We start from the raw sequence: 27953 nt of genomic DNA on the forward strand, positions 1-27953 counted from the left end.
TCAAATTTAAAATTTTTACTGTCCTGGATATAAATATCTAATTAAAATATAGATATAATTTGTGACATTTTATCTGTATCCTTTAATTAGATTAATTAATTAGAGAGTAAGGTGTGAATTATTTATTTAATTAATCCTATTGATTGTTAATTAAGTTTATGGCAATTATCTGATCAGTGTTTGTGACTGAACTGCCACCATACGTGAACAAGATCGGGCATGCAAGATTCAACAATTTGTAGTGACGAGACGGTGTACAAAATTGAAGGTGGGATTTAGAATATTATTATCTATGAACATATACTGATTTTGGGATGTAGTTATCAATTGTGTTGCATTTAGTTGACTTTGGATACAATTTTGCTGTTTTATGGTGCTTAATTTGCAGAAAATATTTGAAATATATAGGTAAGGAAAGGAAAATAAAGTAGTACACCATTGTATTTGATGATGTACATTTATATAATGTATGTTATATGCAAACCATAGTACATATTTTAAATTTTAGAGCTGCAGAAATAAACAGAAATGAATTCTTTCTACATGTTCTAGTATGATGGATATATCCAGGAATGGCTAGCATGGAATGTAAACAAAAAAATGTTACCATGATGGCTTACTATGTCTTGGTGATGGTTTTGAATGAAACTAAGGTTTTTTAAGTGGAATTATCTTAAAAACATGATACATGTTTGCAAAATATCACAGTATAATATTATTTTTATTTAAATATTGAAGATGGTTGAAACATTTACATGGAATAGTAAACATTTATAAGTTGACCTGATTAATTTTCACCTGTCCTGTACTAGCCAGTAGTTGATACATATTTTCCATCTGAAATTTGTAAACAGGCAATAATCACGATACTATGACATATTCAGTCTTTAGTATGTTAGTAGAAATAGTTATGTACATGAAATTAGACAATAACTGAAGGTTTATTTTTTTTTCATTCTGATCTCAACAACTATATTATATTTATTATTTAGTTGTTGTATTTCTACTCATAAAAAATATAAATCTATCTAATTAAAAAAGAAAGATGGACCAAAGATGTTCCTCCACTATCATGACTATTCACTGTTTGATTTTCAAAATTTGTCTGTTCTTTGTAAACTTGGTACTGCACATGTAAACTTGGTACTGCAAATATAAGATACTAAGTACATATTTGTGTAGATATACATTGTACATGTATGAAAGAAACTTATATAATCCAAGAAGAAAGAAAAAAAACCAACCCAAACATAGTTACAAATAGAGCTTGGTCATTATCATGGCCCAAAGTAAGAGATGGCTCCACAGCCTTGATGCATGTACATTTCTAACATGTCATTCATGTCTAAGAATGTATTAGAAGGCCATATTGATAAGACATAACATATGTAATAATCAATTTATGAATACCAAAAACATAATCATGATAATACTGACATTGAATCATTTACACCAAAAATGAAAAAAAGATGTCCAGAAAATGTTTGAAGTCTGGATTTTAGCAAGCATAATAAAAATATGTCGTGTATGTAGGGTACCGGTACACCATGAAAAATATCTGGTGATTCTGAATGAAGATGATTGTACACTGCAGTTTCCTCTGTCTTTGACTAATAGTATTTTCTCCTTGCTCTTAAGTATAAGTTGTTATAAACATGATAAATGTAATTTGAATAATAATCATGATATTCACATTATATTCTAAAAGCAAATCTCACTAAGTTGAAAAACTCTGTTTCTCATTGTTGATGGTTTTATCAACAAAAAATACATGTCAACAGTATTTTTTTTTCTAAATACATAACATGCTAATTGCTTCAATATATATTTAAGACCTAATACATAATTTCATTTTTTTTGGTTTTGTTTACAGATTTGATATGAACCACAGAATGACATAAAATGGATGACAGAGTTCACAGATTAACAGATAATTTACAGGTATAATCATTTTCATAAAGATACATATACATGCATGTTATTAGATATACAAACTTCAGTTATTTAGTTGCCTCTGTGGATTTAATATTTAAAAAAGAATGTACGTTGCATGTGCTTCTATAATAAAATTGAGAATGGAAATGGGGAATGTGTCAAAGAGACAACAACCCGACCAAATAAAAAAACCACATTCTATAATATTCATATAAAACATTCTATAATATTCATATAAAAACAAAAACAAAAGTGGTAGATTAAAGAAAATAATAATAATATTTCACTGTGTTCACGACAACATTATAACCTTGATTCAGAAGAACCTCAATTAAGTTTCTTCAACTCAAACTAGCAAAGAAACAAGAAAGCTTTTAAAAGTATTTTAAATCATTTTTGAAGATATACTAGACCTTTCCTATAACTTAAAGAATAGCAATGAAAGCAATGCATCATTTAATACATGTACATGTACATAAATGTAGATCTAAATGAAGGTATTTCCGGTTACATCATGTACATCTAAGGCATATTGTCTTGCATACACTCAACACACATTCTGTTTCTCCCATAGTCCAATTATTGAATATTTAATGGCAACAGTAATATACCAGTGCATCTAAAACTTTTTATAAGGGCAGCCCATTGACTGCCATAAAAGGGGGCCGCTACAGTCATGCTAGTGATTCCCTATATAATCAACCATTTTTTCCCTAAGATATGGCTGGAGGAGGGTTTGGATCTGCTTTAGTATACCCCTGTTCAATAGTCATAAATTGATTAATCAAAAACAAATCTGGGTTAACTTAGATAATGCATTGGTTTTCCCAGTGCTTCTCCTTAATTTTAATAAGTGAGATTTGGTGTAATATGTAAAAAAAAAAAAATCACTTGTCGTTGGTACAAAAAATTTCTGGAGAAAATGATGGTGTACATTTGTATTAGGCAGGTGCCACATTTGGATCAGTGTCTGTTTATCCTTCAGGAGTATCGAACATCATCCATGGAATTTGTTGCCTTAGTCTTTGTTTTCCATATGTTGTGTTTTTAGATATGTTTGTCTTTTAATGATACACAATAATGACAACAACATCCTAGATTTCTGCCAGGAAATTCTTTGGTCTTTATTTGTATTTTGCCATGGTATTGTCAGTTTGTTTTAGACTTATGAGCTAGATTATTACTTTGATATATTCCACCTCTCTTTTTTAGCATGGCATAACATTATTTGTCTGAACAAGGGTAAGACAAAAAATTTACCCATCCCAACCCCCACCACAAAAGGAAATAGAAGATGAGTTCAATATATATGACTGTCAACTTTTAAAAACGTTTATTTGCACTCAATCAGAATTGCATTGTTACTACAAACATGACAAATAAGTTGAGAAAAAAACACCTGTTTCTATTATAAAATACTGGATTCAATTTATTTTTCTAAAAATCTGTCAGTAATATTTTTTCCTTTGAAACTAGCTTTATATTAAATGAAATATACATGTTGTGAACTATTGAACATATGTATACATACCTGTCTTAAATTTATGGGAAGAGATAAAACTTTTATTAATGTGATATAAGATATTTATTGTAGACAATATTTAATAATTTCTTGCCTATATACATATATATGGTACTGGTATATAATTTTGAACGTCACAAGAACACACAATAAGTGTGAAGGACATTTTGAATTAAATTGAATAAATTGTGTTTTCAAATATAGTTTAAAGCTATTTTAAATTCTATTTCGGACTGTAAAAGGTGACATTTGTATTACATTAAATTTTAATTTATAAATTATTTCATCAAATGCCCCTTGTAAATGGTAAAGTCACTAAATTAAGAGGGACAATAATATAACAGGCACTTAGTCTTTTGTCCGATATTTCATATTAGGCCACTAAATCAATGTAAATGTCGACAGGATTTGTCCATCTTGATATGATTCTTCAACCATTTAAAATGAACAGATAAACATTAAATGCCAGAACTGTTAAATGTTTGTCAAAACAAGTCCTTTTAATCAATGCACTATTTAGTATACAGAGTGATTGAAGTTAAAAATCATGTTTATTTCTTTTCAGTTTAAATCAATGGAAATTTAAATAGAAATTTAATGACTAGAGATTGTCTAATCTTAAACCTTATTAAAATTGTATGCATGGCTAAGGATCATTTACTTGAATTCATTAAAGATTTATAAATCTGCTTTGTTATCCTTACCTAAGGAATTAATTCAAATGATGGATGATAAAAGTACTAAAGTGATTTAAAGGAATCTGAGATATGTTCTTGTTGTATGTTAATTCTGAGCATCAATATAGACATGAGATATAATAATTTTCATTTTCAATTATTCATTACATGGCTGTTTCAAAATTGATAACATTGTATGGAGAGTTAGGTTGGACAGGGTTGAATGCAATTCTATTCAAATTTCATTTTTCACGGTTAATTCAAAAATGTATGCTGAAGAGTTTATGGAAAAATCCTCCCTAAATGTGTGCATGCCACTACATGGTGGGGTAAAATTAACCAGTAACTTCCAAAACCCTACCCATACATTTAATTCTGGATGGTTAACACAGTTAAAGTATTTATATTAATTATTATTAAAAGAAAAGTCAAAAGAGAGAGCCAATTGTTTAACCGGCTAAAAACAAAGGTATCACTTATAATTTTTGTTTGGTTCACACATATTTCATTTGTTTAAATATGCAAAAGATTTGAGACACACGTGTTGTTGTGTTTTAGGGAAAGATTAAAAAAAGAAATTTTAAATTCTTACACACTTGTCAAAGTCTTAAAGTTTAGCTGGATCATGATATTAGATTAGAACTAAAATGAGTCTGTAAAAGTATGTTCATTGGACCATGAAGATGTTAAAGATGTTTGAACTATACAATGTAGTAGTGTATAGAATTTGAATAAATGTCACAGTAATAGGTCTTTTCGGAATTCTTTTCAAGCGTTAAATATGTTATCAATAAAAACTTTACTTTCATTTGTATGTGAAATATATTTGCTATTCATAGCAAAATATTGGATGAAAAATAAATTATTTCTGCCTTATCAATTTTGTATAGTAACAAATCTATACCACCAAATGAGATGGAAGTAAACATTACCATTTTAAGATGTTTTTTCCACATAACTACACATGTTTTTCATTTTCACACTGTAGGGGACGACAAGAAACCTGCGCTCCTTAGATCGCATGTTAGATTCTTATCGTGATGTAACGAGAGAACAGAAAAGCTCAGTTGATAGGGTAAGTAACAAAGTAGTTAGGGATCTCTACAAAACTTGATTCCCAGGATTCAGGAAATGTGACTTATGTTAGTTCAAAATTAATTCATTGTAATCACAATTCAAGAAAAATTATTAAAGTTGAAACTCATTGTAATCAGGATTCAAGAAAAAAATCCAAAGTTTAATTTTTTACAATGTATGGTTAAGTTATAATTGATTTATACATGTTATATTCTAGGCAACATCAATGATATATTGGTCGTGAGGACATCACATTCTTTTTCTACTTGTTTGAGAAAAACAATTTCGATTAACAAGTGTGAGATAGAAAATTATTGGACAGAATTGAGAAAGATCAAAAAAAAATTTAGAAAAAAATATATATAGATATAGGGAGATGTGGTGTGAGTGCCAATGAGACAACTCTCCCTCCAAATAACAATTTAAAAAGTAAACCATTATAGGTTAAAGTACAGCCTTCAACATGGAGCCTAAGCTATAAAGGGCCCCAAAATTACTAGTGTAAAACCATTCAAACGGGAAAACCAACGGTCTAATCTATATATGTATACATTTTTTCACATTTATCTTAAACTATTTGCATTTTTTTTATTACATGATATTGATGAATTAATTAACAGTTACACAGAAATAAAGAGATTTGATTAAAAAGGACAAAATTCAGCAATGACAACAATGTAATTTTCACAATACACTTGGTTTGTTTTTCTCTCAGTTTTTGAATATAATTTATTGTAAGTGTTCAAAACGTAATCCAAATATTGAATAAACTTATAGCCCAGACTCCGTGTTGAAGGCCGTTTTGACCTATAATGGTTTAATTCTATAAATTGTTACTTGAATGGAGAGTTGTCTGATTGGCACTCATGTCACATCTTCCTATATATCTATTATAATAAAAAAAACATTGTTTTTACAGTTACGTGATGAGGTATCGAGAACAAACGATCAGGTCAGACGAGAAAGAGCAAGAAGTCCGTCATACAGAGATTATGGGGTAAGGCTCTTATAAAACAAACAATGCTTTACTGGTTATTGGGAAATCTTATTTCTGGTAAAGGCTTATTATCACTCACTATGATATAGAATGGGCTTTTGGTATCTTTTTATCTGTTCTTTTGTTAAAAGTTTCAATCACAAGCATTTTATTGATGCATATATATGAACTCTTATATTTTATTTGTTGGCAATTTGACATGTATGTATTGAAACATGCTATGGACAAAATTTAAAATAAACAAAGTTTCAGATAGATGAGTACTAACATTTTCTGTTGGAATTTGGGGATAGAAAAGAGGCATGAGGTCAAATGGCCTCACTGAAATTTTGACCTATGGATTTTACACAAAATGTCAGTTTTTGATCCTAACCGAAATAAATGAAATGAAAAATTATATCTTCTATAGATAGATAAATGGTTTTACCCTTTTTAGAATGAAATTAAAAAGCTCATTTCGTGAATTTTTTATCCAGAAAGAATATTCCTCAAAGGTAATGTTAAATGAGATCCTTTCATAGAATTAGATGAAAACAGTAGTAAATTTTATAGTGAATTTTAAAAACCTATAAAGTACTAATTCCATCAAAAAAGAAATTTAATATTTACATCATTACTATAATCCAGTACTCTTAACCAAAATCTGAAATACATTTTTACATGATTATTATATTTGTGTGATTTTGGCGGATTAAGAGGATTAACACGTTTCTTTAGAAAGTTATAGTAACACGTCTGTACATCACTGATTATTTTAATCCCCAGGACAGTGGAGGACAGGTACATGTATTAATGTTATGTTATAATTTGTTTAGACGAGCTCAGTTGTATACAATATAATCTTTAATGATAAGGATTTTAATGAGAAGACTTTCTGACATCGTAAATTCGATTGTTGTGTGTGTCAGTGTTGTTGTGACCTTGAATAATTTGTCGTCTTATTTACATGTGACAAAACTGCTAGTTGATATGGTACTTGTTAAATGTGTAGAAGGCAGTAGTAAGCTCTGTAAAGATAAATGTAAATACTGCTAATGAAGCTTTGAAATAAGTAGTTATCTGTAAAATCAGGGTGAAAACAGGGTTTATGGCTTAGGGCTATTTCATTAAAATGTATGTATTAAGGAGTGTTTCCAAAGCCCCCCTACAATCAATCTTTAATTAATATTGGATACATCAAACATGTCAAATGAACCTTAAAGCATAAATGTTCCTCAACAGAAGTCCAAAAATAAAGCTTCATTTTGATAGTACATAAACAGACATTACGTACTCATGGCTGATTTAAAATTTTGAACTATGATAATGATAAAAATTATTTGTTATTTTTCCTCATCAGATTTTTCCAATATCATTCATTGCAATTAATTTTATTTATGAAATTATTATCTGTTTTTATCTCTAAAATTTATTTTTCTTTTGGCGAATCTTAAACACTTTTAAGATAATTTCTGACGACACAATCATTTTGTCATTATAAATTTTTTTCATTTTATGTTTATTATTCATATCTATAAAGGTCAAATATTGAATTTATTTAAGACTAAATTAAAAACTACGTCCCTTGAATATTGTACTACACTGATCAGACGGGTGGAGGATGACTAACATTGTTTAATGCACTTCACAGTTTTTGTTTCTTATCACAACAATATATGTTTTAAATCACTTTATAAATTTATTTGGTTTGACATTCACTAGCTAATTTTTACTTACATTATCTATAAATGAATTGTCAATAATTTTTATCTTTACATATTCGAACCAATATCATTAATTTCACCGTAATATAACATACTTGTGTTCAGGTGACATTAAGCAAGCATAAATCAATCAATCAATCAATCATTATTAATAATTTCAGTTGTTATCATTGAATAGTCTCACAATCACAATTCGACAAGCACACACTCTTTTGTTTTATGAGCACAGTGAAAAGTAACCTACATGTTGAAAAAACAAAAATAAAGCATTAGCACAGCAATGTATCATTTCTCATCTCTGGAGCACATTAAAAATCACTTATGAAACATCATAAAAATAACTTTGCCATTATGAATTTAATTTCCGTTTAAGAATCTATCTTAACCTGTTTTCTTTTTCTTTTTTAGAGTGATAGTGAATTTGAAGGTTCTCCGACTGTGAGCAGACGGCGAAGGAAGAGAAGTTCTACTGTACGGTTCGCTGATGATATGAACAGAGAACTTCACACTTTAAATAATTCATTGCGAGATCTGTCTAATGACCATATAGATTTAGGCCATCAGTTTCAATCAGAAGTTGGACGGAGGGAAAGGTAATTTTTGAAAGAAATGTTTTAAAAAAGTGCTGTCAAGTTGTTTGATTGATTGTTTGAATATCAAACTTTGGCACCAAACATTCCATGCAGTTTTTGTCAATTTGTTGGAACATTTTGTAGCTACTGCCTTCTTCAATTGACTGCAGAAATGATTGATTTAGGAATATCTTTTTCATGTGCACAAGCCAATTCTTCCACACAAAGAATTACATGTGTTTTCACTAAAACACTGGGGAAAAAATATGGAACTCACAGACCTGCCAACTATCCCGATTTTCGCGGTATTATCCCGATTTTTACCCCTCAACCCGAATCCCGATATCGGGATCGTAAAATTAGTCAAAATCCCGATTTTCAACAAATATACCCGAAAAAATTATTGTTTACCCATTTTGAAGTTTTTCTGATCAATTTTAAAAAATCAATCATTTTACCTGGGGACATTTTATGACAAGTTAATGACCCTATGCTAATCAACAGTCACAACAGGTGTCATAATTAGTGGTTGTATGTAATCAGATTACATAATGGGTCGTAACAGTCCTCAAAATTATTTTGTAAACACAAATTTTGTCAAACAGCCTTTCAATTTTATTCAATTCATCATACAAGCACAATTTGCCGTAGTTCCACAGCAAAATCATAATTAATTGAAAGATGAGAACTGTAATAAACTCTCAAGAAAACATCGTTTATCTTGAAATCTGTTTAATTTTTGAAACCAGACATCGTGTGTCTTATGATTTAAAATCGACGCCATTATGTATACACTTCTACTCTGTTACAGTATGAGCCTCCGCCGGTAAGAGCACCTCTGAAAACAAAGAAAGATAACTCAAATTTTATCCATTTTCTCATTGCTACTGATAAGACCATTAGTAAAACTAAATCAAGATCTGCCTTCATCCTTATTACTTTAGGACATGTAGTTTTAGGTGTTTTGAGTCAAGGTTCATAGATGAGAAGGTCTTTGGAGGGTGGAAAAGGTGGGTGGGGGGGGTATTGGTCTCTACTTTGAATCCCTTATTTTTAATGCCATTTTCTCTATTCTTCAGTAATTTTGTCAATTTTATAATTTAATAGTACAAGAATCATGCAAATAAAAGAAATCAAGGCCTATAAGCTCATCATTAGTATACCAAAAGAAAAAAGAAGAGAACTTATACTATTTTAGGAGTAAAAAACAATGCTCACAGAAACGTCGCTAAAATTGTAACACTTAAAAATCTTGTCGCGCGCTAAATCCCCCATGGAGATTTTCAAAAGTTGGCAGGTCTGAACTCAGCAAATATCGTTTTTTCTCCTCGAAAAGTTTGAACAGGGGTTAACAGGGGGACTGTTTTATTTTAATTGTACTTGGAAAAAAGTTATGTAAAATATAAAAAATGTTTAGAGTAGGCACTGACAATTAAGTATGATTGGGTTTATACTGGATTCAATTATTTAAGATTGGTAAAAATGACATACATTGTATTTGTAAAAATATTATATTGAATTTTGATCATAAACTTTCTAATGTTTGGATGTGAGCTTTGTAGGCACAAAATGAATAAAGGGTTGATTTTATTTGTAGGGGTGAATATGAAGCAAGAAGGACTATGAAAGATATATCAGAAACACTGAAGAAAATGCCACACGAAGATCCCGTAAGTATATACATAGGTGCTTTGATCTCGTTAGGGCTATTCCATTAAAATGTTTGAGGGAGTGTATGAAGGGACTTTTAAAATATCCCTGTATAAACCAAGAACCATTTTTTAGATAATTTTACATAACGGTAATAGACTCATTTTCACACATTCAATAAATAAACTATCCTTCCTACCCTCCTAAATACATTTCAATGGAGTAGCCCTTATGGGTCATGTGTATTAACACATCAGATATTCAACACATTTGACAACAAAATCATGAATTAAGATAATAGAGAAAAAATAATAAAATTGCAGTCAGTGCAACTGTGATAACTTTGAGAATGATATTATTATTAGCTTCAAATAAAATTTATGTTGATAAAATTGATTTAACAATAGTTGATACATGTTTATATGAATATTTGAAGGTTGCTTCCAGAGTGGAAAGAAGACTAAATGCTATTCAGAACGAGTTACGAGGAGATAGGGACAGACATGCTTATGATCGTTACGATGAATTATTGAATTTATCAACTGATTTACGACAGGTGAGAGGAGAGGTTTTAAAATTTCTTCAGAAAAAGATTGAAATTATAATATAAAAAAACAAATCATTTGGGGTATTTTAACAATAAGAAGTCTTGTAGTATTTTCCCTTTATTTATATTGCTACTTCAATGTACCGGAACTTTAAGTACATGTATAAAAACTTTATCCATCAAAATTATTTCTATGAACAAAATATTGCAGATAGTTAGTGGCATCAACTGATAAGTAATAAGTTATGTAGATATGTCAAGTTATGCCATTTCTTGCAATTGTTATTGAATTAAACTTAAATTCTCCATTTTCAGCATTTTACCACACCAACAATAATTGTAATTATAATAATTTTGTTTGATATATATTAGTTTTATTTTGAATGATTTATTTGCAGTTTGAATTCCGTGGGATTAAATATCAGACCAAATTTATCCAAAGGAATTTAGAAATACAAAAAAAAAAATTTTGATACTTATTTGTATGATTTTGGTTTATTTTTCCAAAAAGAATTACTGTGGACTCATTTATTTTCTTGGGTACCAATTTTCAGGAATTGATGAAAAATGGCATTTTCTTGGATGTTTTATATTGTGATTTTGCCGCAGTCTCCATACAAGCATATAGAAAATGTGAACTTTGTTGAACATCTTAAATTTGTAGTTAAGGTGGTACCTAACACTACAGGGAGATAATTCTGTAAAATCAGATAAACTTTTCAATAACATTGTGTTGATAAGGGAATATAAAGCTTCTCAATGATCAAAATTTATGTTTTTCAAACTGCTATATATATAACCAGTGTAATTTTTCTGATAAAACGGTTGGTTCAATTTGATTAAATTTATATATTTTTGTCAAAGGGTCAAAGTAAATACTTTGTTTAAATTTTATGAAAATTAAGCGAGCCAAATTAATTTTAGTCAAATTGTTGAATACCACCTTAATCTCTACCCCAGAAATCCATGAAGTGATCCCACAAATGATAAAGAATCCACAGTTATCATAGATATAATGAAAGTTTGGTCTGATATTTGAAGGTTATAATATATCATATGCACATTGGTAGAAGATATCATTTCATTTCAGGCAATAAATCAAAATCAACATTATGCACAACAAGCATCAGATGAACGAGTCAGGAATCAGTATTTACAATCAGAAGCCAATAAAATCAGAGTAGGTTCTTCATTATAGTTTTTAATTTTGGAAATGACAAAGATTTACGCTTGTCCTGAACATTTATGACATAATTGCAACTGGACAGTAAGCTTGTAGCAATCAATCAAATATTTAGACCAGCAAATGTATTTTTGGTTGATAAAAATCTAAGCCAATCAAAATGTTTTTGTTTATTACTTGGTCAAAAAAGCTGAATGTAAATAAATCTTATTTAAATATTTTGTGTATGTTAAAATATTTAGTGAACAAAATTTATATACCCAAGATCATTTTTCAGATTTTTTTAGGAATGAAAAAGACTTTTAGGATCAAGTCAGTTTTGTTAAAGATACATTTAGTAACTTACTTGTAGAATGACTGGTTGTCAATTATTTTTGAAATCTTGTATATTTACATACAAGGCCCTGTTTTTTTTCTCTCTTAAATTTATTCAAATTTATTTCCATGTAAATTCTATCTCTGCTGCTTTGAAAAACTCATATATGTATACACACATTGTGTTTGTGGCAGTTTATAGTTTTAGATTATGTTTGTATGAGAAAATATATTCATGAGTTAAAATATCATATCAAATCACTCATTGAGGTCAAGGCCATACTTCATTTGGTTACAGTTTTGAACTCTCACTTAATCTCAAGTTCCAGGTTATTTTCATGAAATTTCATTATCTATGGTAAATGTGAGGAAAAGAAAGTTATTTAGCAAAGAAAGATTTAACTCTTCTTATTTTACAATTTTCCAACCAAACTGTATCATCTTAACATGTTTAAGTAAGAAAAAGATCTTCAATCAAATTTCAATTAGAAAACGTAGTCAAATTGTTCAGGAACATCTTTTAGTAGTTTGTTTCAAGCCTGAAATTTGTACTCAATCCTGAATAAATTACTTATTCCACAGTTAATAATTAAGAAATGTAAAATAAATACTATGATATTATAGGTTGAGTCAGATCTAGATAACCTAAAGAGAAAACTAGACCAGAGTGAAGGAGGCAAAGTAGCTCTTCAAGCACAGGTAAGTACCAGTTATAATGTAAACTTCAGACACAAGATGATTTATTGCAAAGATGCAATTTTTACACATACCGGTCAAGGCCAAAAATTTAAAAAAACAACACGTTATATAAACTATTGAAGTTTGAAACTCAGAAAAGAAAGTGTCAGAGGTCATAACAAATAAACACACCCTTTAAATGCCACTTGTTTAACTTGGAGAACAGCATCTTGTTCGTTCATTCGTTTGTCCACAGGTTAAAGTTTTTGGTCAAGGTAGTTTTTGATGAAGCTGAAGTCCAATCAACTTGAAACTTAGTACACTTGCTGCTTATGATATGATCTTTCTAATTTTAAAGCCAAATTAGACTTTTGACCCAATTTCATGGTCCATTGAACATGGAAAATGATAGTGCCAGTGGGGCATCCGTGTACTTTGGACACATTCTTGTTTAAATAATGTAAATCAGACAAAGTCAGGATATTGGCTACCACATGTTTATGAATAATTTTATTTTGTTCAGGTCGATGAATTAAGGTCACAGTTACACAGAATAGACAATGAAAAAGGTCGTCTAAAACAACAGATGGATGACAGCCGATATGAAGACGAAGTTAGAGACAGAAGGAAAAAGAGATCTGGTAAGAATCTAACTATATATTTGTAAATGTCATAATTTTTTAATTTTTGCTGTTTTTACATTTCTATACATGGTATTATATCTCATATTTTATTTTGAAATTCAATTGATTTTTGGGTTTCCCATAGCAAAACAAAGACTTTATTTTATTGATACAAATGCCATAATTAAATGGAGAGGGGATATGAATTTCAAACTATGCTGAATATTTTCTAATTTATTTCACTGACTATTTGATAAAACGTAAGTTTTAGGTCACTTTTAAATAATTATGATCTATTTATTCCCATGAAAGTTTCAATAATTTAAAAAAAAATATAGACTTGTTTACAAACAATATTTTTTTAGTGGAAGAGGAGAAGGACAGAGACAGAAGATTAATGGAGAGAGAATTACAGGAGTTACGAGGACAGTTAACTCGATCAATTAGTGCTTCAAGTGAAATGGAGGAATTACGGCGAGGGATAGAACGTAGTGAGCGACAGAGAGTTCAACTTTCAGATCATATAGAGGTCAGTAGTTAAATCTTTTTGGTCTTGAGATTATATTTTGTAAAAAGTGATGGTTAGTGGGTTTTAGTACCATATCAACTTGACAATTGTTATCTTTTTGTGTTGTCTTGTAGATGGCTTATTGATAACCTTTACCTTAAAAAGGGTAATCATTTGCTATATTTATTTATATTTTATGAAACTTCCTTAATTAATTTGAAACTGTTTTTAACAATGGACAAAAGTTCCATATTTTCAACATCAGAATCTAAAGGTTATGTTTTTAATGTTAAAAAAAAGTGATGCAATTGAATATTTGCTATTTATAACTTTATATGTAAAAATTTTCCTTTTTCCAGACGTTGACAAAAGATTTAGATAATAGAGAAAAACAGGCTGCCAAGCTTATTACACAATTAAAAGAAATGTCTGACAAGTTTGAAGCTTCTGATCGGCAGAAGAATCAGCTACAAACTAATTACGATGATTCTTCTAATAAAGTGAAAGAAGTTACGAAAGACTTAGAAAAAACGACTAATGAATTACGGAATACACAGTTATCATTACATGAGTCGGAGAAGAAAAAAGATGAATTCAAAGCTCGAGCTCAGGAAACTGTCAGACAGTAAGTATGCTTATATTTATTGATTTTTCCAGAAAAAAATAACATTTTAAAAAGGGAAGTAAATATCTGGAACATGACTTTATTGGCATAGCAATAATTAGTCAATTTCCTGTGTTTTTTTTCTGCTAAATGAAAGCAAAATCAACTTGAGTCAGGAGTTAACAGGAATAAGTATGGATTTTAAAATGTGTTTGTCATTTTTTAGGAAAATGGTAACAACTTAATTATGAAGTTGACAAAACCTTAATCTTAACCTAAAAACTAATGAGTACACCTGTTCTATTTTTAGATGGAAAATGAAAGTAAAACAATTAGAGCGTGAAGTTGACCGACATAAACATGGTGCTAATCAGTTAATACAGAGAAATGAACAGCTAGTCAAAGATCTGGAAAGTCATCGTCATCAGCTACATCATAATGGTATGCAGATGGAAAACATGAAACGAGAGCTAGGGGATGCATTGGTAAGTTGACAGCCAAAAAAAGAAGAATTGGTATTGCATTCAGAGGTTTTCCATGAAAAATCTTTTACAACAAAATTATATAACTGTTAATTCTCTGAATCGTATTTTTGTTTGTCTTTTTCAGGGAATGGTGGAGGGACTGTATTGCTGCTATTAATATTTTTTTTTAACTTAAAATCCATTCTCAGTGAATGCTTAGCACATTTCAAATTCAGATATAAATTACTTTTGACATGAAAATGATTTTTTTTTTACAGCAAATGGAGGATACATATATGTTCATTATATTTTGTCCTAATTGGCAAGAGTTGTCAAAATTCTCGTCTGATTCATGAGAATTAACACGGTATTACAAGTATTAAAATAATCAGTAAAGTCATTTGATTTATTTTCCAGGCTGTACGAGCTGCTCAGGATGAACAGATCAGAATCAAAGATGTAGAACTAAATGAACTTAAATCTGTAAGAATGGATATGGACAGAGAAGTCAGAGACTCAAGAACAATTGTTGAAAGGGTAAAGATATTTTCTGTTATAAAACATAATTATGTATATAACGTTAAAGTCGTTTGCATGTGTAGATAAAATTTATGAATGATTTTGAAAATATATTTTTGAGTAAAAACACATAATTGAAATGTATATGATATGATCAGAATATATGAATGATTTTAAACAGCTTTTGCTCTATGGTCACAGTTTACTGTTTCCATGAGGTATATAGACTGTATTTAATAGTTTCATACCACCTTAGAATAATACTTATCTGTTATATACAAATATGCATGTATTTATTAGATGGAGAATGAATTAAACAACAATGCTGCTAAATTAGCAACTGTAACAGAGGAGAGAAATAGAATAGAGGACAGAATGTCTTCACTAGAGGCAGCACATTTATTGGCCCAGGATCAGGCCAATCAACTACAGGTATATAGTCTGTTACTATGGAAACAGCTTCATTTCATTTGATTGAATTGGCTAGAAGGTCTATAAAATTCTTTTCCATTCAAAGTATTAAAAAACAATGGAGAGAAAAATTTAAGAGTGTTCTGCTAAATTCAATTTCCAGCATTCATTAATACATCTAAATAACATATTGAAGACAAATGTCAGATTATAAAAAAAAACATGGCTGCAAGCAGAATTCGCACAGACACACATTGATGTTTTTCACTGTTTGACTTAGTTTTACACATATCACATGATTAAATAAAGCTTAGCATTTGATGCATTTGAAAAAAAATGGAAAAAGAAAATAATAGAGTTGAAACTAGTTTCATTAACACAATTCACAGAATCACATAGTATTGTCTTGTTATTGTTTCACTTTTTGTTGTTCACATTTCCATGGCAACTGTTTGATAAAATTGGTGTATTGATGCATCATAAAAGAAATTGATGGAGAATAATTTGAAATTTCATATTCATTTACACAATTCAAAAAGTCTCATGGCGTTTGAAGTGTAATTGCTTACTTTCAGTCTTTACATTTCTAGCAATTGAACAATTAACAATTTCCAGAATAAAAGCTTATTATTAAAACTGATTCATTTTCAGCACGAAATAAAAGAATTGAGTTCTATAAAGGCAGAGATAGCGGCTAAACTGTCAGAATCTAATGGAAAATTACATGTACGTGCTGCAACACTCGCAGCATACGTAGTCAAGACACGTTCAAACTGTATTGAAAAATTCAGCATAGAAAATAAAGATGGCTATTTCAATATAACAATCAATTTTCCTATCAAAAGTCAGTGGTTTTCTCCAGGCACTTCAGCCTCCTTTACCACAGGCCGGCAAGAAATAGCCCCAAAAATGGCACTTAAAAGTGGTGTTAAAACACTAAGAATCAATTAATCTAAATACCACAATGTAATAATTTATTAGAATATTTGATGGTCAGTGAAGGTCATTATTTCTCAGCTCCTACACAAGACCCATAACATTTTGTTTGGACAAATCATGCCTATGAGTCAGTGAAATTTTAAGAGCCTGAATAAAATGTAGATTTTATGGTGAAGATATCAATACAGTTTGAATTGTCTTATTTTTTTAGCATGCTAAGTAGAATATAGTAGAAAACCCTGCATGTTTTATTCCTGTTATAATCAGATTTTTTCGTCTAATATTCGTTATTTCTGTTGTTTTTTATTTAGATTTTTTTTGGTATTACCTATAGCTATGCATGATATCATTATTTTGAATTTCACTAACAGATCTGTTTGTTTTGGACAATATATACTCTTTTAAACTGTTTTCTTTTTCGTGTTGCTTGCTCGTTTTTATCTGTCTTCTGAAATAACTTTTCTATCAATTTTTCAATTGCATGAACTATATTTTATTATTTCTCCACTCTATATGCTTTTTTTCCTGATGTTTATATTTCTTGTTATCACACACACTTTATTTTGGATTTTAATTTTTTTTTTCCCAAAAGATCTTGTAAATATATAATTTTCACAATTTCATTAAATTATTTTTTACATTCACATTTTCAGTAATTTTGTTTTATAAATTAAATCAACTCGAATTTATATACCGGTAATGAGAATATTATCAGAATCACAAAATCACTCATTTGATAGTGAATCACTTCAATATTTGCCATCTGAATTTAGAAAAAATTAGTATTTATTATGTTCAAACAGTCATATAAAATCTTTATTTATTTTTTTAAGGATTTGAAACAGAATTATATAGAGATGCAGCATAGAGAAAAGGCAGCCAGAGATGAGGCAAAACTTTATCAGAGACAGCTGCATGAGGTAATACAATTGGATGGGTTAAACCAAAATCATGATATGTATTTGTACATGTATAGTGAAGGTGCATTTAAATGCCTTAACATATCCAAGGGGCAGAGTGGTTTTAAGAAGTTACTTCTGCAATCATTAGTCATCCACTCAACACTGTGGTTGTAAGTTCAAACCATTCTTTTGCAGGTGCATTTGATTCCAATATTAATTGACTAGGATTGTCAGTTTTCCTATAAAAGGTCTGTGGTTTTCTCAAGGCACTCCAGCTTCCTCCACCAATTAAAACTGGCACACATATATATAATAGCCCCAAATCACAGAATGTAACTTATTTGCATTATGATTCAGCTATTGCTTGTTTAACTTAAATTTTTTATAAGTATTAAAAGTAAATATATCATAGCATTAGATTTTGGCTCACATACACCAAATTGTTGAGGCCTGACTTAGCCTTGCTGTTTCCACTAGTGGCAGCAGCAGTGTCAATATTAGCACATCTCATTCAATGAAGAGAATATGGCCTCATAGTCATAGTATACTGACTTTAAAGCTTTTGCATATTTTACAAGTCAAAGATCAAGAGTTGCCATTTCAACTTCCAAAATTGCAATGGAAAAAACATACATTCAGGACATGTCTCTTTGTTAACTCTTTATTTATTATTTCTAGGAAAGAGAAAATCACCAAGAACAAATAGAGTCCGTAAAACAAGAACTGAGTGAAGTAAAGGTTCGTGAAGCACATGTCATGCAGGATATTCAGAGGAAGATGAAGAGAGGTCATGCAGAGTATGAAGCTACGATACAAACATTAAAGGTAAACTATATTTAGGGGTTTGATTGTTTATTTTACCTTCTGATCTGAAATTTTCCTCAATTTTTGATGTTGAGTTGGTATACTTTGCTCAGGTTTCAAACTTCTTGTTTGGAGCAAATTTTTAATAAGGTCTGCAAAGTGTTGCTCATATTTATACCCTAGCTAATAAAAATGTGGATAAATTTTATTCAGTTGAATTTCTAAACATTTGTTTGATACTTAAATAAAATTTGGTCATGTAAATCCGTTTGTTTCACATGATTCACATTAATATGTGAAACTGCATGCTTCACATGCCCAATATTGATTGTGTGTGATAACATAGAAAGCCGAATCCACAGTATTGAAAAAACTAAAAATATCTTTCTATAACAAAACCTAAAAAAAATAGATGTCCAAAACTGAATAGGATTACAGTATATATTCCCAAACACAGATGAATTTGACTGTATTACCAGTATTTGAAACAAATTTCCATTATTTAATAGATGGAGCTATCAGAAGAAAAATCGGCACATAAAATCTCTAAGAGAAATGAAGAGAAGAACAGACTTGAAAGTGAGAAACTCACCATAGAAATGGTCAGGTTAGTAGACTAATATACATACTATTGTTTATGATTCAAACTCTCGGCTCTCCATACAAAATATAGGAGATACAGGGATTGCAGTTTAAAACCATAACTACACTGTGTATTTATTTAGTTTCATGGGTAAATATTTTGGTGGATTGGGGAAAACTTACATTTTCATGGATATTTGATTATGTGGCTTTAGCAGTCTCTTGTGTGAAGCCTATAAGAAAATTTGTAAGGTATCCAAGGAATATTAATGAATTCACAGTAGTTGGATTTTAAATATTTTGTTCATTAAATATTTAAGGAAATTCAAACCAATTTTTTTTGTTTTCTGAAAATTTTGATATTGTGCAAGTGTAAAATACAATGAAAATCTTGAGTTAGTCATTATTTTAGAAAACAAGGAGGAAATAATCGATGGTCATGAAATTTTAGTATTTTTTAAATTGTATTTGATAGATATGAAGAGGAGAATGGACGATTAATGAGAAAGTTAGAGAAGATTCGTCAAGAATATGAAACACAGGTATGTTAATATGATTGTGTGTGTATACAAGACAAATATCATCTAATCATATTGCTAGGAAAGAAAAATTAAAGTGAAAATGAAACTTTCAATGTAAAATTTGCTTAGTTTGCTTTTTCCTCTCATTTTTTGTTTGTTTATCTGTTTGTGCTTTGAATTTGAGCAAGAAATGTCCTTTTTAAGTGACAATATTTGTTTGTATTATATAGGAAGGAACGTAGGTTTTCTATTTGTTTTCTTGAAAATTTTCATTCTAATGAGATATTTATATGGTAATGAAAATGTGAAAAATAATTGAAACAGTAATTTTCATTGTTATAGGTTGTTTTTAGTCGTTTTTATCATAATTTTTTCAACTTTTAAAAATCAATCAAAACACAATTTTTTTAATCTTTGAAAAATAATATGCATCAGTGTAAGGACATTGATATCTTGGCCTTAGTATCATTAGAATATACATCAGTTCAGTTTTGTGAATTTTAGGGAAGTAAACTTACAATGTCACCACACCTCCGTTCCCGGCGGAAACGAGGATGCCTAGTCAGTATAAACTGTATTTTAGTGCTGTCGTCTGCTTTGTTGCATCATCATCCCATCATCCTTGTTGTCATAGCAACAATCATTACTAATAACAATTGAAGAAATTAAATAAAATGGCGGCAAAATAACTGCATGTTTAGAGTCTGCATGACTGATTGAAGTGACATGTGATTCATGTTCATGTAGTTTGGAATTTTTTAATCTAATTTGAAAAAGAAGTTAATGAAAACAATACACCAATAGAAAGCAGTGTATTGTATTTCGGAAGTAGTGGCAATTACAGAGAAAAGATTAAATAGTGTTGCTAGTTAAACCAGTTTTAATATAGAATAGAATTATAGTCACTTTTATGAACAGAAATGTCTGTCATAAATGGATGAGAGATGATGAACTCAGTTAAAAATTCATTGTGTGAAACACCATATATATGCTATGCAAAGAAATGGTACAAGGTTCACACATAATTGTGGGAAAGGAAATGCTTTGTTAATGCACAAGTTTGGCAACACTCTATCATAAGGTTTGCTCCATATTTTGGGATAGGAAATGCTCATGAGTGGCAACATTTATCTATATTTTTACCTCAATTAAAGTTGAGTAGGTATAGATATGCAGTTGGTACAATTCCTCCTGTAAGATGAACACTGGGGTTGGACAGTTCATAAACACTTGAATGGATGTAAGAGGATTCTATCTTGCCCATTATTTTCTATTCTCTTAATTGAGACAATTGTAATTGGAATAATTAAACTGATAAAAGTAGAATATGTAACTAAATATATAGATATTTATTTATTTTTAAATTTCATATGTTATTTTGGGTGTGATATCCATAAATGTGATATTGATAAATGTGAACATAGTTGATTATGATATTTGTATATTCTAGAAAAGTCATTAATTATTTTTCTTTTCTTTTCAGACTCAAATGGCAGAAAGTGATATTTCAAGGTAAGTTAATGGTACTATGAATTCATTATTATTCGTTAGATACCAATTTTCGTGGGTGCAGGTGAACCACGAAATAAAATGTTCAAGGAATGACAAATTTTCTATAGGCTTGTATGCAGACTTTGCTTAACCACGAAGTTAAATATCCAGGAAAATGCAAGTTTTCAATGAAAATTGATACCCATGAAATTAAATGAATCCACAATATTTGATTTCAGAGTAAATATAGAGGTATCATTACTCATGATATACATTTTGTTAATGATTATATAAAGAAAAAACAAATAGCAGTTTGCTAAACAGTACTCACAAATATTAAAATAAAGATGATAATCCAAAAGACTTTGAAAAAAAAAAAAAAAGACACCCTGAGGTCACCCTAGATTCTTAACTAACTGACATTGACCTCAATTTCATGGATCATTTATAATGTTAAGTTTATGTGTTACCTGTAGAAGAACCCTTATCATAAAGACTTTCAACAAAAAATTCAATCGTGTTTAGTAAAGCAGGTGAGACAAATCATCATGTGCATTCATGTTATTTTACACATGCTGATTTATTTAACAATGATTTACTCATTTGAATACCTATATTTTTTATACAGGGTGAAAAGAGTTGAGGAAGAATTGTTTTCAGTCCAGAATGATGCTAAAAGATTCCAGGCAAATTTCGAGGTAAATATGATATGAATGAAATGATGAAACATGACAATACATTAGAAATAATAATTGTCAGATAGAATTTTTGACAAAGAGAGGCAAAAGATACCAAAGTGATAGTTAAACTCCCATGTTGAAAAAGCAAACAAACTTTGCGATGGCAAAATAAGAAAAAGATCAAAAGGCAAACAACAGTATGTAAAACACAACATAGAATTCTAAAGACTGTACAGCAGGGAACCCCACCAAAAAACAGGGGAGGGTATATCAGGTGTTCTCAAGAAGTAATAGATGACAGACATGTTTACATCCTTGTTATTAAGTCTCTGTTGAAAATCTTACCCTATATACTTATATTTATATAAGAATAACAAAACAGAATGCTCACCTTAGTGTTCAATATTTGTTCATAACATTTGAATACTAAACTTTGACTTTATTTTTAGGGTTTATTACATGACATGGTAGCAGAAATTGATTCCTTAATGGAGATTACAGCTGTTGGCACAAGAAATCCATATCAGGTGAGTGAGGTTTATTTTATAGATTCTGCTTTATCATCTGTTTCTGATGAAAGACTGATGTCCTATAAACCCGTTATTAGTTATAACATGATGGCAGCTGGATTTGGAGAAAAACAGAGGCAAAAACTAGCAAGTTAATTTAAAAAAATAAATTGTAATGAAGAACTTGAAATTTGAACAATGCTTGTTTGTCTCACCTTCATGAATGTGTTCAGGGTTGGAGCCTAAAAAAAATGTCAAAAGTTTAAACAATATGTTTTACTTCAAATGTACACAAATGGCAAACATACAACAGAAACAAAAAATATAAGGAAACAAGAAAATAATAATATATATCACTCTTAAAGTAACATAAGCAAAACATGTCTTTGATTAAAAATTGATTCTTTTCTTTTAACTTTAGCCTGTAGCCACATCAACAGATGGACCAAATGCCACTATCGCTGAAGCCAAGGTATGTTAAACATTTGGTCAAATTTTATACCTAAACTAGATAGCTAGGGGCATCATGTTTATTTGTCTGTGTGTCCCTTTATCAGTCTGTCTTGCTTTAGGTTTAAGTTTTATGTCATGGTAGTTTTTACTGATGTTGAAGTCCAATCAACTTGAAACTTAGTACACATGTTCCCAAGGATATGGTTTTGCCAAATTAGAATTTTTACCCCATTTTTTTTGTCCACTGTACACAGAAAATGAAACTGTAAGTGGACATCCTTTTACTATGGACACATAATTGTTGTAAATGTTATTGAGTATTTGCCAAGTAATAACAATTGAGGGGAAGTAATTCACTTCTATCTTATGGTCAGCTGATGATATGCGTGCATGTATTTTCTTCATTGAAATTTGAAATCCTTTCAGGTTTTTCTTATTTGTTCTATGTGTTTTTGTACTGTGGAAATTCAATGGCAAAAGGAGGAATTTGCCCTTAAAAAAATGATTCAGCAATTATAATTTTTTCAATTTAAAAAAGAAGATGTGATATGATTGCTGATGAGACAACTATCCACAAAAGTTGTTCTAAGATTGATCAGATTTCTGTATATTTGCCTTGCAGACTAAAATGAAATGGTTGAGAAGCGACATGAGGAACAGATTAACGAGAGAACAAAAGCTACGTAATGATTTACGTGAGGCCATTAATGCTAATGAGAATGATAGACAGTACTTACTGTCAGAACTAGCCAAGCGTGAAGATGTCCTAGACGAATTATCTGTAGTCAAACATGGTAGGTGAAGTCAACCCCAAAATGTACATACTGATCAAAGATTGTGTCAGAAATGCACAGAAACCTTTATAAATGAAAAAAAGATAAAAAAAATTACCACACCAATTGGTTTTTAAGTTTTAAATAATTTTTGTCTTTTATTGAAACTTGAAATTTAAGTTGAAATAATTGGAGAAATTTTATTTGAACACTTAAAAAAAAACTCTGAAAGTTATTTCAATAAAGAATTTGATAACATGTTTTTTAGGGTTTCTTTACAATTGTAAAATCCAAGGACTTGAAGATCTATTTGAAGTGACTTTTTAATAAATTTCCAAAGTTTAACCTTTAAATCAGTAACTTTTACAAGGAATGTGTTGGATTTTCCCCATTCATAACTGACTACTTTGTATAGTTTACATACACAGTAAATTTAACACATGTTTTTTTGTGTTTACAGAATTATCCAAGAGAGAATTTGATAGTCAAAGTGCTGTAGAAAACTTAAAGGTATGTAATCTGAAGAAAAAAATATATTGAAAGGAAAAGCAGTTTTTTACATGGATTCTGGAAAACTTTCCTTTTTTTAAGTCATTGTTTTTAGATTTTTTTCCTTTATTTGAACAATTGAAGTGACTTTTTTTTCTTCTAAATAAACCAAAAGAGTTTAAATACTTTTAATCCTCATTGAGTTCTCCATTATATAAGTTTTGTTATTTGATATTTCATGATATATTTTTAATTGTTACAGGATCATATATTAGATTTAACAGATGAAATAGAACTTCGTAAAATTAGAGAAGAAGAAATTATACGATCTCATGTGATGGATAAGAAACATATCATTGATGAAATGGACGATTTAAAGGTAAGTCATAATTTATAATGCAACGTTGTGTGGGATATAGGTTTAGATTATTTTAGGTGGTAAAGCTCAGTTGAATTATGGGAGGTCACATACAACTGCTCTCTATGAATTTGTTTTAAAAATTAATCAGAAACCTTACAACCCAGCTTAGAATTGAAGTGCCTCTGGTTGATAGAACTTTTTAATCAAGGCATTTCACAAGCCTACAAGTACACAGAGAGAAAAAAAAATAATAATTTGGTATGACCCTCAATAAGTTTTTCCTGTACTTTTGTGTAGGAATGTGAATAATGTTTTAATGCAGGTCATGTCATCCTTAAGTTTATACACCTTGGTGTTTTGAAAGTGTCACCAAAGGAACTAAACACTTGTGAACAGTTGTCTCATTGGCAATCATACCTCATCTTCTTTTTTATATAAACAGTTTGTTTTAAGCTGATCACCTAGAGTTAAGGCCCTTGACATGTCAATAGTTTCAATATCTCTTTTCTCTGTTATTTTTCAGGTAAATGTACAAATTACTTGAAATGCTCTTTCTTTTATCTGAGTATTTTCATAGACTCATAAATGTAATATTTGATAGAATATTCTTTAGATGTATTCAAATAAACATTAATATATGCACATTCATTTTGTTACTTTTATTTTATCAAAGTAACAAGTTGTTTTTTTCTTGAATGGAAAGTGTATTTTTTTATAAAATTTACAATCATTCACCTATTATTTTGTGAATACCCAGATAGCATGATACAATATTCATATTTTTTCTTATTTTCCACAGCATGTACAAGAAGAGAAGGCACGTATTGAGAACAGATACCTCAAGTTACAGGATACAATGAGAGCATTACAAGATGAAATTCAGTCGGCTAACTTCTGTGGGGCAAAGGTAATGCAGCTGTTTCATTTGAATGTGTTTCACATTTATTGTTATTCAATTGAATTCAACTCTACAACTCTTCTTTGGGGAAAGTTTATGAAATAAATATTTTTTAAATTAAGAAAATAAATACATGTAGCTTTAGTGAAACTAGCATATAGATATTTTTTTCAATAAAAAAAAAAGAAATAAATTTACAAATTTATGTAATGTTGAAATGTATAAAAAATTATTATGATATTAACTGTGATAATTACTGTTAAGCCTCCATTTAACTTATTTGAATATTCTTTTTTTTATTATTTTTTAGATAACAGAAATAGAAAATAATATGCACAATTTACGGAAAGCCACACCTAAGAAGAAAAGAGTTAGAATACAAGACACGTCTCGTAGCCGATCAAAATCTCCACTCAGTCGAGCCAAGTCACCTCTCAGACCTAAGTCCCCGTTAGTCTAGTGATATTATTTATTGATAGCAATATAACTTGATAGAGACCATGGCAGCTTGTGTATTGTCAAGTATTTGCCATTATTTATTTTTTAGGCTAATTACTATGAGTAATTATATGGAAATAGATGGTTGTTTCAACTTTGCATTTATGTTGCAGTGGATAAATGTTGATGGAACTGTTAAGTTTGGTCATACACTTAAACCAAACTATATAACGGTTTGTCACATTTGATGTTGCCAAGTATCACATGATCATTAAGATGAATATTTTCTTACGAAATCTGACGCAAGGAATGCAGAAAAAATTCATATAAATACATGTATCACATGAAATCTCAAGAACATGTAGTTGGTGACTTCACTAAGGTCAAATTACTTGACATTGTACTTCCGTCCATTTTTTTTCTGTTGTTATTTATAATATATCCAATCATTCCAATAATAGCAAATGAACTTTGAACTTTGATTATAATATTAATGGTTGTTAAAGCATTTTTTATATATTTGAAAATATTATTTTTAAGATATTTTTGTAAAGGTTAATTTATAGAAATCTCATTCCATTGAATTTTTCTACATTCCAACATTCAATAATTATGATTTTTTTTCTATTTGACAGTTTTCCATACTTTGTTATATTGTTTATTATTGTCTAAGAGGATTATTATCTCCCTTTTCCCGAAGTTAAGTCACAAATGAAATGTTATTTTGATAAAATTGTTTGTTTGAATTGAGTCAATTAAGATTTTTTTTGTTATGTTCCTAACAATCATGATAGGATATCTGGTAGGTCATACATGGTTTTATTTAAAGCTAGTGTTATTTTGCATCCTCGATATCTTGACACTTTCGAAGAACAAGTTTACTCATACCTTACAACTACTCTATATATTAATGGGGGATTTTAAGCATGAGAAGACCTATTGCATCTCTATATAAACATGTTATATATGTTATCTAATATGCTATGGTTGTGTATGGGTAAATATGTGCTTAAATATCATTTTCACCCCTTTGAATACCTGTTTTGAGGTACATGTATTGAGTTTATTTAAGGCAAACTTTTAAGAGTACTTTATAGGGGGAAGTACCACATGTATAGAAAGAAAAATAGCAGGTCTGTTAAGTACCAAAATGATACTTTTTTGGCAACTGTAGAATTCTAATTAATGCCAGAATTCCAACAAGTCTTCTCAAGGCAGGACAAAAGTAGAAATTTGATCTCTTCTTCTATCTAACAAGAGCATAGAATAATATATTTTGATCAGCCCTCGTTTCGTAAACTTGTCAAGATTTAGGGGCATGCAGTAACATTTAGCAACATTATCTGTGATATATACATGTAGAACCATACCAGTATTTGTTTTTGTACTTATGTAGATATTGTATATATATAACACTATTTTTATGATTTAGATTTTCAAAATAACATACATGAACAACAAAATCAAACAAATACCTTATAACTATTTATAATATTTGATTTTATTTATGGTAGATTTTAAATGTTAGACATTAAGTATACATTGCCTTGTCCCCTAGTGCTGGATATTTTATATTTTTTACGGTAGATACAGCATTTAATTTATTTATCAGGGTGGATGAATGTTGTCCAAGTGTTGATGATTCATAACTTAAATTTCGGTACAATTTTACGAAATATTTTAAAATAATTTCTGTAACTATCAAAAATAAATGTATTGATTTTTTTTTTTAAATTGGAATATTAATTGTCAGTTCAAATGAATAAATTCCAATCACGTTTTTTTTTTAAAGTAATGTTTAACAGAGACATCAGCTTCAAAACTTTGTTTGCTGAAAATTAAAAAATTTTAGAAACTATTTTTTTAAGGAAAGATTTTAGCTAGACAACAAATGTATCAGACTTCAGTATATTTTTTAAAACACTTGGGAATTTAACTAAGCTTTTTTATATCAATATATGAAAGTTTATAGAACTGAACATAATTATTTTATATCTTAAGGTTGTACATGCAGGAACATAAGTTTACAATGTTATGAATGTTTACATGTGAGAGTGTTTTACAAGTCTGAGAAATAAAAATGAAATAAAATAACTGTATTAGTTTACAATGCCATGAATACATAGAT

The 27953-nt window shown here is 29.5% G+C and overlaps 1 protein-coding gene across 5 annotated transcripts; it reads left to right on the forward strand.

Moving 5' to 3' along the window:
- Positions 1-29: 29 nt before the first annotated feature.
- On the forward strand, positions 30-27911 carry LOC134710081 (centrosomal protein of 128 kDa-like). 5 transcript variants are annotated; one of them, XM_063570261.1, is made up of 30 exons: positions 34-268; positions 1874-1941; positions 5123-5209; positions 6131-6208; positions 6974-6988; positions 8320-8504; positions 10081-10153; positions 10570-10689; positions 11771-11860; positions 12803-12877; positions 13380-13497; positions 13845-14008; positions 14347-14612; positions 14902-15076; positions 15473-15592; positions 15875-16006; positions 16637-16711; positions 17758-17844; positions 18505-18651; positions 19140-19237; positions 19688-19754; positions 21217-21245; positions 21853-21922; positions 22354-22431; positions 22835-22885; positions 23489-23660; positions 24100-24149; positions 24391-24507; positions 25289-25396; positions 25698-27910. In XM_063570261.1, the coding sequence occupies exons 2-30, from the start codon at positions 1903-1905 to the stop codon at positions 25845-25847; spliced, it is 3036 nt and encodes a 1011-aa protein (XP_063426331.1). In that variant the 5' UTR covers positions 34-268; positions 1874-1902; the 3' UTR covers positions 25848-27910. The 5 variants fall into 5 exon arrangements, with proteins under 5 accessions (XP_063426334.1, XP_063426331.1, XP_063426330.1 ...); XM_063570260.1 differs by having other exon boundaries at positions 35-408; XM_063570264.1 differs by lacking the exon at positions 16637-16711 and having other exon boundaries at positions 30-408; positions 25698-27911.
- Positions 27912-27953: the final 42 nt, after the last annotated feature.

Source organism: Mytilus trossulus, chromosome 3 (assembly GCF_036588685.1).
Source record: "Mytilus trossulus isolate FHL-02 chromosome 3, PNRI_Mtr1.1.1.hap1, whole genome shotgun sequence".
In the NCBI taxonomy this organism is placed as follows: Eukaryota; Metazoa; Mollusca; class Bivalvia; order Mytilida; family Mytilidae; genus Mytilus; species Mytilus trossulus.